The sequence below is a fragment of the Opisthocomus hoazin genome, chromosome 9 (assembly GCF_030867145.1).
Source record: "Opisthocomus hoazin isolate bOpiHoa1 chromosome 9, bOpiHoa1.hap1, whole genome shotgun sequence".
NCBI classification, from domain to species: domain Eukaryota; kingdom Metazoa; phylum Chordata; class Aves; order Opisthocomiformes; family Opisthocomidae; genus Opisthocomus; species Opisthocomus hoazin.
This window is the reverse complement of record NC_134422.1, coordinates 12,741,456-12,759,062: the sequence shown is the minus strand read 5'-3', so window position 1 is coordinate 12,759,062 and position 17,607 is coordinate 12,741,456. Positions and strand designations below refer to the sequence as shown.

The 17,607-nt window shown below is 44.4% G+C and overlaps 1 protein-coding gene and 1 long non-coding RNA gene across 4 annotated transcripts in view; one reads left to right on the top strand and one right to left on the bottom strand.

The window, feature by feature from the left end:
* The window catches only part of ADCY5 (adenylate cyclase 5), a 226,402-nt gene extending 217,555 nt beyond the window's left edge, over positions 1–8,847 (bottom strand). Inside the window, exon 1 of one of the 2 annotated variants that reach the window (XM_009943400.2) lies at positions 7,520–8,847. In XM_009943400.2, the coding sequence (XP_009941702.2) occupies positions 7,520–8,530 (1,011 nt within the window). In that variant the 5' untranslated portion in view covers positions 8,531–8,847. Of the gene's footprint in view, positions 1–1,025; positions 1,137–7,519 lie in introns of those variants that run through there. The other variant, XM_075430846.1, reaches the window with a different exon arrangement.
* Positions 8,848–9,611: 764 nt separating this feature from the next.
* The window catches only part of LOC142362362 (uncharacterized), a 28,760-nt gene continuing 20,764 nt past the window's right edge, over positions 9,612–17,607 (top strand). For both annotated transcript variants that reach the window (XR_012764979.1, XR_012764980.1), the window contains exons 1-3: positions 9,612–9,884; positions 10,136–10,204; positions 17,374–17,445. This is a non-coding gene — a long non-coding RNA (uncharacterized LOC142362362). The remainder of the gene's footprint in view (positions 9,885–10,135; positions 10,205–17,373; positions 17,446–17,607) is intronic.

Here is a 17,607-nt window from a genome sequence, read left to right as displayed (position 1 = left end):
CATCAAGCACAGATTTCCTCGGGAGTGGTCCAGCTGCAGGTGCTAAAAAGCATTTTGACTCTTGGCCTGACAGCCATTCCGTGTGTGATCTTACTAAGTGCTAGAAGCTTCAAGCTTTCCTATGACAAGGTGAGAACATTTTGGAGTTCAGGAGACAAATATTAAAATGCTTGTCTGTTTCTCACACCCCCTCATAACTAGATTATCCTTTTTAATATCTTTGGGGTTGTGTTTTTTCATTCACATGAGATTTCCCCTTGGGTTTTTACCTAGCCTGAGGAGTCAGTAATAATGAATCAAATTAAACTTCTGGCAGCAGCAGGATACATCTCAGGTAAAGACAATTTTATTTTTTTTTTAAAGTATTATCCATCTCAAAACAAAAAGAAGAAAGAGCATCCCTTGGATGCAAGATATCACAAGTTCAGATCACAAGGCTAGACTTCAGAAGGAGGGAACTAACACCACGTATATCCCACATCAAAACACAGGACTCGCAGATGAAAAAAGTCACACAGCAGTTATACAGGAACCCCACCCACTTCCCAGAAGCTGTGAATCTTCATATTCCTCACACACACTTTGTCACTGTCCTACCCCCCTGGGCCACGAAAACAAAAAAAACATGTAGCACATCATGAAATCATGTAGCAGCCGGAAGGCTCAGGGGAGACTCTGGTGCACTCCAGCTCCCTCTGCACTATGTTTTCTGGGTACATATTACCTGTGCAAGATGCCATGTAGATTCTGCAATACAAAGCAAACTGGAAGATCAAGCTTGCCCAAGGCTAGTAAAACTTGGAGCCTTGTCTTCTACCTCCCCAAACAAAAGTGGGTATTTTCTCTGAACTGCACCCATCTGCATGGGGCAGAGGGGGTGGAAACGGACATGGGGGGAAGAAAAAAGAGAAAGAAAAAAAGGGGAGGACAGGAACTTCTGGGTTCTCAGAAGCTACTACCAGCTACAGGCTGGACTACTTTACCACACACATGGAAGCTGTTGTCAAAATAATTGCAGTTTTTACCTCTTGGTGTTTCAGCTGCTGCTGGAGATTTTTCATTGGATCTTCTACCAGGACAGTTAGAAGATGAGAGTAATAACCCAGAATTAAAATATGAAGACAAAAGCAGCTATTCCAGAAAGACTGTAACTATTCCAACTACTGCAATGACCAAAAAGTTACCAATTGTTCCAATTTTCTTAACAGACTGAGAGCGTGCTATGGTGCATGACTGAAAGATTAGCTAATCAAACACAAACTGAATGCATTTAGAGCACAGTCTGGTGCCCAAAGTTCACATTCCAGCTGGGCAGAGTCCCGGTCCTCTTCCACCCTGGACCTCAGGCAGTGCTGCCCAAGCAACAGCAAACGCGGAGCAAAAGGGCATTTAGGGAGAGCTGGAGCCGATACAGGCTCCGAGAGGGCACAACCAGTTCCAGCGGGCCTTTAGCACTAGGATGATCATCATTTTGTTTCCATTGCAGTTCAGGTTTATAAATTGTCTGAATGAAGTTAATCACAAAAGACCATGTAAATAAATGTCCTGCCTTGGACAGGTCTCTGACAGGGTATAGGGGTCACACTGGTGTCAAACCAAGCCATCGAGCCCAGGACACTGAAGGACAAGTCAATGTTGCTTTGTAAGATTAGGGCACAGAAAGCTATCCTTCTGCCTCATGCATCTCAACGAAAACATTCTGCTGAAATATCTTCACCTCTCCAGAAATAAACAGAACTAGCACACCCTGCCTCTTCAAGCGTGTCAGAAAAATGGCGAGAAGGACAAGTCTTTTGCTAGAATTGGTGCATCTGGCAGAGCAACACATCTAAATTATCCCTATTTGGTTTCATCTTCAATTCACCAAGATCCAAGCCACCTATAAGACTGTGATTGCTACCGCAAGGCTGAGAGAAATGAGTCAAATGGGTCAGTTTACCAAGACAATGAACCTATTAAGAATCCAGGAAAGCGGAGAAATTAGATGTGCAGCACTCAAACACTGTTATGCTAGCAGTTACTGGTACCAGTGAACATCACAGTGAAATATCAGACTAATGCAGGGTGATGGGAAGGAGGATAAAGCAAGAAGGGGAGATCAGGAGGTGGCAGGATCACAGGGTAATTTAGGAGAGAAGAGAAACAGATACGCCTTTGGAAACCTCAAGCAACACATGCATTCCCAAGAGATACAAACAATATTCCTACTAAGGACTAATTGATATACAATACCTCAGGGATTTACTTAATTACCTCTGTTACAGAATTACACTAGGGAAGGCAACTATCAGTGCAACAGTTACGGAGTATTTTGGGTCGACATTTTTTCCCTGCACAAGAGACCGCAAATCATCAATTTTTACTAACTTCAGTCAAACTGCTGCCCAGGCAAATTCTTCAGTTGTTAGCAGTGCTGGAGCACATCTTACTGGATGAGCAGCTCTACCGATATCAATGTTTATGTAGAACAGGACATTAAGTGCTGTTTGAGGAACACGGTATCTGTCCCCACGTGGCCAATTGCCTGAAAATCACATCTTAAATGAATATTACTGAAATTTATTTTCCAGGTGGACAAAAGCAAAACAGGCAGCAAACACACACAGATCTATCTGCATTTTAGGAAGCTCATCTCTCATTTATGAATAAAGGCCACTTGAAGACAACGAAAGTGCAACACAATAACTTCAGTAATGCACTTCTGAGAACGTTAGTCTCAAAATCAGTCATCACCTACATATCTTAAGCACGCTGCAGCTGAGATGGAACGTACAGTATAATTTCTCCTGCTGTGTGACTAGCTTCTCGTTGAATGCCATTTAAATTGCACCTAAAAAGCATCTTTACGAGATGCTAGAAGATATCCACAAGACTCAAGTCAATATTCTATTACAGTAAGTTGCTGTTTTTAGCCCTGCTGAAGTGCCAGTTTATTTAGGGAAAGGAAAAAGAGAGACTGCACATGTTTTAATACCAACATCTTCCTATAAATGGTTAAACTGAAATGCTGCACTTTCAAGAGAGTCACCATGCCATCACGTACCATTAATGTGGACGGAGAGGGAGAAAGGCGAACACAGTTCTCAGAAATGGATGAGGAGTACTAACGTAATGTTGTTATGATGGAGGCATATGGAAAAGGGCCGAGCAAGAAGGAGCTCAACATCAGGAGCCTTGAATCAGAGTGCCATAAACAAGAGCCACGTGCTGGGGCTGCTGTTCCAAGCAGTGGTATCAGAGATCCTTTGCAGAAGGTTTGCAGTAGCATTTGGGGAGGAAAGAGATCAGAGCCTTTCAGTTTCTCTTTCGATGAGGTTACTGACACACGACAAAAAAAGAAAAAGTATTTATCTTTCCCAGTCTTCTGTTTTTGTGGTGCCTTAACAGTCACCCACTCACACTGAGTTAATAAACTACAAAGGCTTAACTGTATCCTTGAACAAGGAACCTCAGAAAGTTACAATAAAACAGGTTTGGATGGGAAAACAGGAGTAAATCTAACCTCAGTCCACAGGTTTGTTTGATGTTTGTATACAGCATTCTTACCCTTACCCCTCGTCCCCACCCACTCCCACGCACAATCCCCATCCCTTTTTAAGTCTGATTCAGAGCCCAATAACCTCTGTTGTGAAACTCCCTGTCCCTTAGCCCCTGGCCTTACAAAAATGCCAGTGGTTACTCAATACTATCTGCACTGAGGGTAGGTGGTCCACTCACATGACTTCAGTTAAACATGTGCAACCTGTACGCTGTAAGTTCTCCCCATGCGTCTGTACAAGTTGGTGGGTCAGCTAAGTAGTTTGTTTCTACCGGAACACGGAATAAATCTCAGTATCATCTTTGTTCTGAATGCGAGATAGTTTATTGACAAACAGTATGATTCTCAGTTAAGCATTAGATAGTCTCATTAGCACATAAAGTACTTCTTAAGTGAATCCTGGAGTTGAATGTGTTTTCAGAGCTCAGAAGTACGCCACAACCAACACAACGAAAAGGCTGGCCTAAAGAGAGATACATTGTATATACACAGAGAGGAAAACCAACTTGCGTGCACTGAAATCAATTTGCAATCCAAACTGTCCCAGAATAACACAAGGACACAAACCTGAAGACAAATGCAGCCATCTGCTCCCCAGTAAATCTGAAAGCAATGCCTCTAGAAGTAATTGATCATAGGTACCCACAAAATCCTTTAAGCAATCGAGATTTGTGGTTGGCAGTCACACATTTCATGTGCTCTGCTTCCAGCAGCAGTTTTGGATGCAAGTAAATTCTCAGAGAAACAATTTCTTTTTCTCCCCTCCCTCAGCACTGGATAACTTTTGAATACAATGTAATAATTCGTATTAATTATCTTTTTTTGTTCCAATCAAACATCAAATTAAGAAGCCAAGACCTCTGCTTCTACCCGATCAGACTCACAGAGGTACCATGAACACCTGCGGCTTTTGCTAGGGGTGCTCAGGGCACTCTTCTGAAAGACAGACCCCAGACTCCTCCAGGGAGCAAATGGAAGTCAGAGCCTACTTTCACAGTCCAGTGATCCCAGAAGAATTATTAAAAAAGCAGCTCAATTAAGACCGAACAATCACAACTACCTTTACGCCTGTCACCCTACCGATTCAGAAAGAGTGGATTGCCTTAACCCTTTCATGAAGCCTGACTAGCACAGCCTCGGACCAGAGAGTTTGGCGACAGAGAAGTCCAGCAGTGCTAGGAGAAGGTAACTCAGACAATGAAATCACGCAGACGCAGCAAGGGAATCCAACAAGTTGCCTTTCTCCCCAAAGAGACCTACAACCAAGAATTTCACTCTCTTGAAAAAGAGAAGCAGCCAAGTTTTTAACAGGTTGCTGCACCTCACAAAAGTGCTCAGGAGTCTACATAAGAGTCACCCAGCTTTGAATGTTAGTGGATTATAACAGGTGTGTATGATTTTTTCCTGGCTTGGAAACAACTGGGAGAAGATTAAAAGACAAAAAGCCCACACAAAGCAGAACTCACTTAAGTATTATGTTTAAAAATATCATGAACAAGAGAGGGAAAGGGATACACATCCTAACCAGCCTTTCTTCTGCGACTGCCGTGGATGAAGAACCATCTGGTCACGTAGTCACAGATGCATTCACATCCACTCCTGCTCCACAAAACCCAGGCTGATGTGACTGCCAGCGTGAAGTCACTGAAAAAATCTTAACTCCCTCTTCTTGATTTATCTGGTCTTCGCCTACCTTCACCCCTGTTACTTTGAAAAGGGAAAATAGGGGCTTGCGTGCATCAGTGGGGCAGAGCTGAACACAACAGATTTCCATGGCAACGAGATACAGCCCCAGTGAGGAAGGCCTGTTCATAGCTGTGAGGCGACGTGCTCAGCACAAACAGATTTTTCTATCAGACAGCCAGAGATAGCAGCTCGTGTTCATACGCAAACACGCAAGGAATCTGATTCTTGGCCTTGTACAACCCCACTGAATTCAGCTAGAGCTACGCCAACGTAGACCACAGCAAGATAGAGACCGGCATTTGGTGTTAGTCGGAAAAATAAACAGGCAATACGGAGAGACACTCTGCCTCTGAAAACAAAGTAAGAGCACTCCTAAGACATTCCTCACTAACCGAGCATTTATTGTCAAACTGCAGGAAACCCCAGTGCTAGTATGAAAGGGAAAGCAACTGTGCAACGCACAGGTTTGTGCGTACCGCACCATCACCTACTGCCCGTGCTTTTACCTTCGACAAGTGCACGTTTGTACACAAGCCCAACCTCTTACAAATAACTCTGCTGCATTTAGAAAGGGAGGGAGCTGTAATTATCCCAAATTCTCTACTGAGGGAGTCAATCATCTGGCCTCTGTAATTTCGGCTCCTTCCCATTAAAATACAGTTACTAAGACTTTCCAGCGTAATGGTATTTTATGCACTCGTCAGTATCCTCCAAACTCAACTTTGCTTGTAACAGACTGCTAAGTCTTCCGGCCATAATCATGACAAGCTTTGCCTTCATATGCACGAACACAGTCTCCAAATACACTGAATTCAATAGGACAAGTCTCGGTTTATAAAGTTGAGAGCATGCACAAGGCTTTGCAGGACCAGAGCTCCAGCGAGGAAGAGCAAAGTTAGCAAAGTTTTCCAAGTCAAGCAGAAAAACAGCAACTGTCCTGCTTTCAGTGTACGCTCTGCTGGAAATCTACAAAAGCTGTTTATATCAAGCATAAGAAAAATATGCCATGTACAGTTTATAAAAATATCTGTAACAAACTCAGAAAAAAGCCAGAAACTGTCCAAGCAGGCTTAACTGGGCAGGGGGGAGAAAAGACTAATTGCATGGGCTATTTTGTAGAGCAGAGCAGCGACTGCCCTGTTCTACTGAAGTTTTATTTAAGTCCTACAACTTTTCCTGACACTGCAATAGGTGGAACTCAAAACAACTTAGAAATAAGACTCAAGGCAGGCACTGCAAGTGCAAGGCATTATTTTGCATTATGTGATAGGACTGTAAAGCCACCGAACTCCTGATTTTAGTAAACAATCCCCTGTTACATACAAGCATTAGGGCTGACTCTGTGATAGGCTCATCCTTGTTCAGAGTCCTGTTCATCAGAAGGATGATGATTATCATGTAGCTGCAAGATTTTAAAGTCAATGGTTTCCCGACTGCCAAGGTTTCTGGTAAGCTTAAAGCACGAGCCCCAAGGCTGTTTGCTTTGCTTGAAGAGTGGTACCTTGTATTGCTGTTGTTTATACAGATATGGTAATCAAAATCTGCACTGTAATGCCTTTGACAATAGTCGTCTTGTTCCCGTGGACTGAACTGCTCCATTTAAACATGATATCACAGCTAAATAATAATCTGCATTTATACTTTTTTTAAAACTTTTTTTTTCCTGGCTGTATATGAACTCTGGGCTTCTTCACTGCAGATATTTCCAGCACATCTCAGAGCAAGCACCCTTCTGCTAAACCAAAAGCTTACTGCACATTCCCGCGGCGCGCGCTCTCCGACACCTAAGCAAGCACTGTGCTGACACCGAACCCAGATCTGGGGGTGACACACCAGGATAACCTCTAGACGATAAAAGTGGCAAGAGTTTCCATGCACTTCTCCGTAACACAGCAGCATGTGTGGATACCATTCCACAGGTGTGCTTAGCGCAGAGCTGTTTACATTAAATACAACTGCAGGGCATTAGCTGGGCTGGCTGACAGCGCTGGAGCAGCAGTCACGGCAAACCAGCGAGGCACGTGTCTTAAACGTTTAGAACCTTAACGGAAAGCAGCAACGAGGAAACAACACAGCTATAAAGAAAAAACAAAGCAAGATTACAGCCTAGCCACCACATTGCACAACATCCCACCTCATAGCAGGTAACCTAGTGGTTCAACTGAAAGGCCCGTCAGCCTTCCAGCATCAGGCAGGCCTGTGGAAGTGAGAAGACCCCACCTTCCTCGCCCTTCAATGCAGCGGGCAGGTGGGGGCTGCTGAGCGCTCACCCGAACCGGCTCGGGGCTCGCCTACCTGCTTCAGGAGGAACTTATCCTCCGCGTTGATCTTGAGGGAGACGGCCAGATGGATGGCAGAGAGCACCACCCCGCTGATGACCGCGGCCCTCATCCGCACCGGCAGCAGCGTGTAGATGCTGTAGATAAAGAAGACGGTCCACCAGATGCCCTCCGAGGCGCTCCTGGGCCATACCAGCAGAACCCCTACCACCTGCACTGCCAGGATCACCAGAATGACTGAGTAGCACGCCAACCACATGTGGTCCTGGTGGAAGTCATTGCGGTTGCACACCATGCACAGCACTACCATCAGCAGGATGGCCATGGAGAGCACCACGACGTAGGATACCTCATAGTGGCCGTGCGCAGCATGGAAGATCAGCATGACCACGCAGACCAGCACCAGCACGGCCATGAGCATGGTGAGGCTGCTCTGGTTGAGCCGGAAGAAGTAACGCTGATAGAGGCGCTCCAGTTTCTCCGACTGGAACTTCTTGGACCTGAAGATCTGCAGCAGGCTGCTGCAACAGCCGCCCATGGAGAAGGCCGCCTCGGAGTCCTCCTCGTCCCCGTCCTCCTCCTCCAGCTCCTCAATCTTGGCCTTGATGCGTCTCTCCTCCAGCCCCAGCTCCACGGACCGGGGCCGTACCTCCCCCTGCTCCCCCAGCTGCCGGGGGCTGGCATTGTTGGGGGCAGCAGGGGAATCGCCGCCGGGCGGATGGCGGGACCAGTGACGTCGGCTGTCGTCACCATGCTCCTGCCAGGCGGATTTGGACCTAAAGCTCATCATCCTGCAGCCGCTCTCCCCACGGCTCCGGCTCGCCTGGGGCTCGTAGTCTTCCTCGCTCCTCCACCTGCTCGACATGCGGGAGGCCTTCTTGCCCGAGGACCTGTCGGGAGGCGGCGGATAGGAGTAGCCATTGGCCCGGGCCTCCGCCTCGCCCCAGGCCGAGCGGTGCTGCTCGGTGCCTGCCCAGGGCGCGGGGCCGCCGAAGCCCGGGGGGCTGACGCTGTTGGACCGGGACATGCCCCGGGGGAACGGGCGAGGGGACAGCGGCCGGGTGCTCCCCTGCCCGGGGGGGGACGAGCGCCTGGGGGAAAACCCCAAAAGGCAGCAAGGGGAAGGGGGTAAAAAGAAAGAAAAAAAAAAAAAAAAAAAAGAGAAAAAAAAGGGGTAAAACCCGCAAACGGCCCCGAAGTCTCCGGAGCGGCCGGGCGTCCCCCAGAGCCGGGGTCTCGCCGGCGGGGCCCTCAGGGCAGCGCAGCGGTGGCGGGCGCCATCGCCGGCCCCGGTGCTTCGACACCCCCGAGCGAGCTCGGCACCGCCGGGGCCGGGACACCGCCGGCTCACGGCAGCTCGCCCTCAGCCGAGCCGCGGCAGCCGCAGGGGCTCCGGGCGCCGCCGGGGGAGCCGCATCGCATCGCAGCGCGCCGCGCCGGCCCGGCACCCCGCCGCTCGGGGCGGGCGGCTTCGCCGGGGAGCGGTCGGCGGGGAGGGCGCGAAGGTTCAGGCTCGTAGGGCCGCGGCGGCCGGCGGCGGCGTGAGCATCCTCTGCCGGTGGGGGGGTTTGGGTGGGCGCGGCGGCGGGGCTGCCCGGCCTGCGGCGGCAGCGGCCGTGCCCCCGCCTCGCCTCCAAGCGGCGGCGGAGCCCCGGCGGCAGCCGCGCCGCTCACGCACACGGACGCCGCCGCTGCGCCGCGGGAGCGCCTCTTCCACGGGCAGCGGGGAAGGGAAAAACGAGAAAATCTGAAGGGAAAGGGGAGGGGGGAACTAAAAAAAAAAGTGGAAAAGGGAAAAAGGCGGGTGCCGGCGCTCCCTCCTCCCGCTGCCGGCGGAACGGAGCGGCGGTGGCCCCGCGCACGCCTCTGTCAGGGACGGCAGCGGCGGCCCGCCCCGGCCCCGCGCCTCTTTGTACTCCCCATTCAACCGGGCGCCGGCCGCGCCGGCCCCCGCCACCGCCCCCCGCCGGCCCCCATTGGCGCGGCCCCCCGCCGTCGCCCGCCGCCATTGGTGGCCACCGCCAGACGGCCCGCCAATGCGCGCGGCCGAGGGGCGGGCCGCCGCGAAGCGGCCGTTAACCCCTTCGGTGCTCCGCGGGCCGCGCCTCCTGAGGCGGCGCCCCCTGAGGGCTCGGCCCTTCTGCCGGTGTCACCGGCCAGGGAGCGGCGGGCTGCGCCCGTCTCCGCCACAACGGGAGGCAGACCGGCTCATCTCCGTGTCCTGGCTCACCTCCAAGACTGTAGGGTAGCTTTCGCTGGAGGAAGGGCGAAAGGGGAACTGCCTCCGGCTCAGGATGACAGAAACGTTGACACCAAGCACCGGTGGCCAAAACACCGGTGAACAGAGGGGCGTTGCCCCAAAGAAACCTCTCCCTACCTCGGTACGTATTACTAAGACTTACTACTAACACAGGAATTAAGGCTAAAATACAAATACAGGCTTTTGGGTTTGTTGGTGTTTTTTTTTTTTCCAACCACCCAAACTACAGGCCCTGTTTTGATCGAACAAGTGTTGTGACAGGGGCTTACTGGAGGGTGCGTTCTCTGACCTGGTTAGCCAGGCTGGTCAGATAGCACAAGGAGGACACCACAGCAGTTACAAACACGTTTCCAACACCGGACTCTTCTACAGTGTTCTTTCAGGTGATCCACTCTTTCTGCAGATGGAATTGCCCAACTGATGATTTACAGTGTTTGGAAGGTAAGCATCATATGTACTAAGAATATTGCTTGATGTTTTTAATAAAACATGATGCAGGACAAACTGTCAAATGAGATAGCTGCTTAGCTTAAGTAGCAGAAACTGATAGTTGTCCAGATGTTCGTCCAAACATCAAAAATCCCTGCTTACAAGTAGCCCTTAGTAGTAGTAGCGCTGAAGCTGTGGTTATCAAGGAACAGAGATAAGGCAAGGTTTGTAGAGGTAGCACTTACGGACACAGTTGGAAAAAACTTCCAAACGCAAGCCCTTCACGTGTCCTTTACACTTGCACATAACTCCACAAATCGCAGCAATTTAGGCCTTTCTGCATTTCAGTGGAGGTTTGTGAAATCATATGCTGAATTTTCAGCAGCTGTTCCCACAATGCATCTTTTACTTACCACGAATACACAGTTACTAAGATTTTCACTAAAAAAATGCATGCAATTATTAGTGGTGCTCACGTGGTATTTTCCTGCCAGATGCTGGATATGCAGCTATCAAGATTGCCTTCTCAGTTGCCTTTCCATGAGGAGACATTTTTATATATAAATACTACTGTCTTTCAGATGGAATTTATCTTTTCCTAGGATATGATACAACGCTGTCACTATCCATACACTAGAGTAGAACAAAACTCAAGAATTCTGTGGTTGGTTACTATGGCTGCACAGTGCTTGACTCTAGGGATAAAGACAGTGAAATGATTCTTCAATGAGTTGTAAATTAGGACAGGTCTTTTTGTTTCGCACAAAGTCCCATTTTGGAGTTCTTCTCTCAAAGCCAGCAGAAAAAGATCTTTTTCACAAAAATGTGCAACTGTAAAACCAGGGGAGAAAGATGACCCACAACAACTTAATGTTTAAAATTAATTCTGCTTGACAGAAAATGACTAAGTAGGTATGCATAAGAACCAGACACATTCCAGATCCAACATCGACATCTTACTGTATTTAGTTCTGGTTATCAAAACATTGCTCAAGTAATGGACCAAATAATTTTAGGGTTCCTGTGTTTCACCATGGGGACTAAGTCAGGCCTTATTTAGCTTTTGCATCATGATAGTCTCTGGAAGCCCGAATCCAAGGCAGGATTCCACTGTACAGTAAGCTATAGCCCCTTCTCCACAAAGTTTACATATACAGATACCAGAAACCAGTAGTTTCAATTCGTGTTTGTTTTCACTATGTCATTTTGTTTGACATATGAATAGTTTTGTTTTTTTCTAATGTTATAATAATTGATGCTAAAGCTGAAGACATCAAAGTTGTTTTATTTGAAAAAAATCATTTGCCAGAGGGGAAAAAAGCTTTATCCTTGCTAGAGGGGAGAAAAGTTTTCAACCAAAGGTTTGTAACTTTAAAAACCGGTAGGGAAATGAGGTAGCAAGTTTAAAGAAAGGTAAAGGAACAGTTAGAAGAGATTCTTGAAGAAATCTGTCACTTGTGAAAACAATAAGGACGCTGTATTAGAAGCAAAGAGGAGTGCCAAATAATGGGGCACTTCATGTAATGAAGACATACAGGGCTATGACACAGAAGATGCAAGATTCCACAAGGATACTGAAAATCTTAAAACTAATGCCTGCTTTTAGGTGATCATATTACTGGATCTCCTATCTTGGAACTGTAGTAGAAGCAAGGTAACTAGTAGGATATTGTAATATTAAGGATACAGATTATAATAAGGACAGTTTACCTACAGCTTTCCGTTCTAACATGCATTTTCTTCAAGCCCTGGCTTCTTGTTTCTAATTCAGGAACCTGATTATAAACATCAGATAAGGAACTCTGTCTCACCCAAAAGAGTTATGTGACAGAGAAAAACATCATATCCTGGGGGGGGTTGGACTAGATGACCCACAGAGGTCCCTTCCAACCCCTACTATTCTGTGATTCTGTGATTCTGTGATTTATTATGAGAACATTCAGGCAATTATGCTGTGTTAATAAATTATATCTAGCTAATAGTTACCTTTTCCTTTGGTGACTTAGTCCAGTTAATTTCTGAAGAATGACTGTAAAAGTGAGGAGCTTCTATATCTCAGTCCCAACTCAGCTAATTACAAATTATGACCTTAGTCAATACCAGTATTCTTTGTACTGGAATCTGTAAAATGAGAGTATTTATTTGCTCTGTTCATAGAGATCAACAAACAAGTATCACATGACTATGTAGTGCCAAAACAAAGACTTTCTATTCCTTATCTAGAAAGGCTAATATTCTACCTTCCACTGTAGCCTCGCCTTCCCAAATTCTATTCACCCAATCATAAAAGCTATTCCTTTTTGAGGGGAGCAAAATTCCATTAGGTATCTAATTTATTTTATTTAATCAAATCCTGGATTAAAACAGAACTCTGCCTCTTTGGGCTTCTCTCTTTTCAAGAGGTGTTTCTCCAGTTAAAATAATACCTAAATAGAAGTAGACACATAGAAGACTTAGAGTATACTAGCATAAAATTACTAGAATGATATCAGCTCCACGAGATCCTTCAGGAAGCCATGAGAGAACTAACAAGTATAATCAGGGAGCCAAGTGAAGCACAGTTCTTCAACACACAAACAGTTCAGACAAATTCCGATTTCAGACGTAGCCTCCTAAATCTGTATCAAAACATTTTTTATTATTATTACAACAGGTGTAGTACACAAACATTAGCATTCTTTCTTTGTATTATTTACTTAAAACAGGGAATAACATCTAGATAGTGACCTCAGAACACACGTGACACATTTCCCTTTTCATGGCCTTCATACACTACAAGATTCATGCAAGTATTAAATCCAGAACTGTAAAATATCTGTGCTCCCTAAATTAGTGAAGCTTTTATAAAATAGGTTCTTGATGCTCTGACCAACTATGTTTGTGGTGCATAGTCCAAAGCAGCCCTCTGAGACCCAGAGGTAACAGAAGCAGCCAACTTGGAGGCATGAAATACTGAAACTAAACAAGCTGCTGTGACATATTTTCTTGCCCCCCCAATCTGACGATTCACAAGGAATAGAACCAAAAGTGAGTATAAAACTGTAGAAACACAATACCACAGCCATTTGAAAAATAAATAAAAAGCTGCTTATTGAATCAGGTTTATCAGCTTTTTCACAGCAGCATCCACATTTCACCCCAAATGCAGAACTAAAAACATTTGCATTCCCATGCTGTTTAGGACAAGCTAGAGCTGGGATGCAGATCCGCAACATGTGCATATGCACGTATACAATACAAGAAGATTGCATCATGGAACTCACCAGAACTCAAATAATCCATGTGGTCATTCACAGGAATTTCATATAATCCTGACATGAAGAAAAAAGCAGCTGAGGATTCCAGCTCTTTACAAAGACTGTGAACACAGCAGCTCATTTGTTAACTGTAGCCCATATGTACCTACTTAGTATTCAGCCTTGCTTTAGTCTTGTTAAGTAACCTATAGATAACATCAGAGCAATGTCAGCATGACTGAAATATGCTAACAAAGTCCTGAGGAGACTCCTGTAGCATGTATGAAGCTCAGAGCGTAACAGTTATGCTTTCAGCACAGAAGCTATACAGTTTTAAGGCAGTTTATCAATACCTTTACACAAGCTGTAGTGAGGCTCAGTCTTAAGTTCCACTTCCAAAATTACCATACTTCCGCTGTACAAGCCCAAATATTTCAGGGGCATCAACAGTTAAGGTCACATATGCCCAAAATAGAAGTGTGTGACAGGCCTTGTCATTACAGCACTGAGCACACCAGCAACTCATCAACTTGCACTACCAGGAAGCCTAGCCTCAGTACACTGAAAACAGGGCTGAGAGTCAGGTGGTTTTGCCCATCAAATTTACACTGAATAAAACAGACTGATACTGTCATAATTGTGTAAGGAACCACAAAAGGGTGCATGGAAAAGTGTCACTCTGTGCACAAGACTAGCAAAACCTAGTCTCAAATGTTTTCATCTTATTTTCTGTGTCCACCCCCTTCCTTAATTACTTTGACATGAGATTAGCACATGCTGTAGATGGTCTGGAGCTAAGCACAGACACAAGGTGTAGGAATTTTTCAGAGATTTTTACCCTTCTTTCAAATCTGGCTAGTACTTTTTAGTGACTGTAGTCCCAGTCAGGGACAGAAGAAAAAAAAAATACTGCATATTCTGTTTTCATGAGAAAGCCAATCTTGAACAAAAATATACAAAACCAGACAATTTTTTTTATTGAAAAGTTATTCTGAATTACACAACTTCAATGGGCAGGTAACAATGCATTGTGCAGTGCATTTATTCTTAATAATTCATATAATAGGACTCCAATTTACGCAAACAAGTATGTTTAACACATGTAACTGAGTCATAAGACTTTGAACACCAGTGGTACGTAGTAGTTTTATATCTTTCCACCAGCAATTTATTTCTTCAAAATCTGGCAAGCAATGGCCTGCAGTCACATATCACCAGGAACCTGCAGCACACTAGCCCATGAATGCTTACATCTGCCCCATGTTTGTACACACCTGTATGCCTAGAGCAGGTTTCCACATATCCTTTGATTTGACAATACTTCTTGAAGAATAATTCAGTTACCTTCAGACTGCACAGTTTCTTTCTGGTAGGGCTTTGACAAAATTAACTGTTAATTTCCAGTCTTAGTCAACTAACCAGCAATGTCTTTCTCTCAATTTCACATCCATTTTTCTTGCTGATGCAAGAAAGCTTTTTCCACTGCTCCAGTTTGCTAACTTCAGAACAGTTAACTTCAGTGCTTTGTTTACTTCATTTGAATTGCACCAAAAAGCTGAGTAAGGAAACACATTTAATACTCAACTCAGTAACCTTCCCAGAAGTAGTTTATACACAGGATCAGAAGACTGAAACAGCACCTAAGCCAGTGCATCCAGTTCCCCATAATCATGCAGTAAACACCTGATGGAGAATGAAAAGGACTTCATGTCATCAGCACACCAGACAAAACATTGCAGCATTTCCATTAAGTGCTGTTACTCTGCCTTACAAAAAAAACCCCAAAAACCCAACACCAAAAACCCCCAAACCAAACAACAACCCTCCCCCCCAAAAAATCAACTACTGGATACCAAAGGAAAAAAGGAAGGGAGTTCCATGTTTTGTCAAATCCCAGATATTCTTTGGGAAGCACAATGGTACCTCTGTATATCGTCCAATACCTCTCCTCTTGTTCCATCTCATCTTTTTATTGACTGTCATTTAGTACAAAAGACCAGCACTCAGTATCTTTTTCTTATCCAGTAAGTGAAGAGGTTGCATTTTACCTGAAGAAACCTTTAATTAAAAGGCAAAATGATTTCATAAAAGCAACTTAGTGTTAGGCTGCCTGGAAGGCCCTCCACTTCCTATGTCCTCTCCAGAACCGTTTTTTTTTTTTTTTTTTTTGTAGGCTTGCTAGATGCAAAAGAAACAATGGGCTGACCTTTAAATTGACATCACCTTAAAACTAGTTTTAAAGAAGATACCTGAAATGCCTATATATGTATTCTTCAGATTATGACTCACATTTTAGAGTGAGACTAACCGACTGCACTGCCCAAAAGGCTGAATGTGGATTACACAGCAAATGATTCTGCGACTTTAAGTGTTCAAACTAGAAAATGTCAGCATTAAAGTTTTTAATGTACACTTGTTGTAAGTGATATTTATATACGGTGACTATAATATTTAACAGTGCCTAAATGATAGCTACAGGTGGTTTGCAGAAGATTGTGCAGACTGTCTGAAACAGGAGTCAAAAAGACAGGACAAAATGCAATTCAGTGTTCACAATGCATATGAATAAGCCTCTGCAAAAACTTCCAATAATGAATTTCCCAGTTATAACTTCCTCATGTAGTACTAGACAGTGTAAGATTTCTATGTACAAACTATATGGAATTAATTCAATCTACAGAGAGGCAGTCTGTCACAACACAGAATTTGTGCAAGTATAACTAGACATGGAAGTGTTTCTAAATATTTTAAATTATGCTTTTATAGTGGAAGGTTGAAATAATATGCATGTACTTAAAACACTCCAAAAATTAAGATAGAATATTGACAGTAACATCTCTTTCCCTAACATTAGCCCATTATCAATGTCAGCACATCAAAGAAAAACACACCTCTGACAATACTAATGTCCAGCTAATTTGCTAAGATATAAAAAGGGCTTTAGGATCTTTCACATCTGTAAAGGAAATTATTATTCTGGAAATCGGTGACCAACAGTATTAAAAAAGAGTTTTAAAGTTTTCCATCCACATTTTTATTTTCAACTACTTCAAGGTAGCCTTCAGAAACCACCAAAGAAGCTTTATTAATTCTCTCACTACTGTATTAGAAGTCTTCTGACAAGTAAGGAAGAGTATTTGTTTAGTAAATGGGAAGCAGAATTTAAAAGCCACTTGATATTGAATGGAAGTTCCAGGGTGGCTTGAATCAATCAATCCCAGCTCTAGAAATGCTCAGTCCATACAAAATGAAACTGAATCACACAATCACACCTTTTTATGTTACACTCAGCACACCAGCACAGATCCCTCCTCAAGTCTGATGTCAAGAATTGCCAATGCTTTAAGATGAGCCTTAAATACTACTTTGAAATTAATTTGTTTAAAAACACAGAATCCTTATGTTTTTCAGACTTTTTAATGTTATCCTAGGTAACTAAAATTGTTTCCACACATACTGTTTTCAAAATGCAAAAGAGGAAACACAAATAACCAGTAATAGTTATTCTAAGGCACAAATGGCGCTCAGCACCACTCTTCACAGCATAACATTTCAAAGAGAAGTTTTTAATTACACAGTAGTGCTAAGTCACAGCTATCATGTGTAGGACATGTGCTGATGCTGGGCATACAGCGTTATTTCATCCCTCCTGTAATCAAACAAAAAAATCACTGTAGTTATGCAATCTTATGACAAGCATATGTCTAGAGTAATAGCACTCGCTCTGCAACTACTACTTGGTTCCTGTTAGAGGATTATAACTTGTTACTTATGAGCATTAATGGCATCTAGACAGTATTTAAATCTCTCTCGGGAAGTGTTAAAAATGCTAACAATGTTGCCGTGGTAGCAGACAAATTATGTTTAGTAAATGAACTCTGAGGTATTCTGTTGCATTAGTTAAGCATTCCACTATACGATACTTAAACGATTTGTTTTTTGTAGAAAACCATCACCATCTAGAGTACAGATAACAGGCAAAGAGCTCGCCTTCTATGGAGGATCCTTCAGGAAGTTGTAAGTTGGAATGTTAAGGCAGTCAGTTAACACGTTGTTATGAATACCTCTTAAAAGTGAAAAGCAAAGCATTCCTAACAGTATTAAGTTGCTTAATTCTTTTGTTTGAGCTCAAAAGTTATGTATGCCAAAAATCTTGTTACAGCCCTAATTCACATTTAT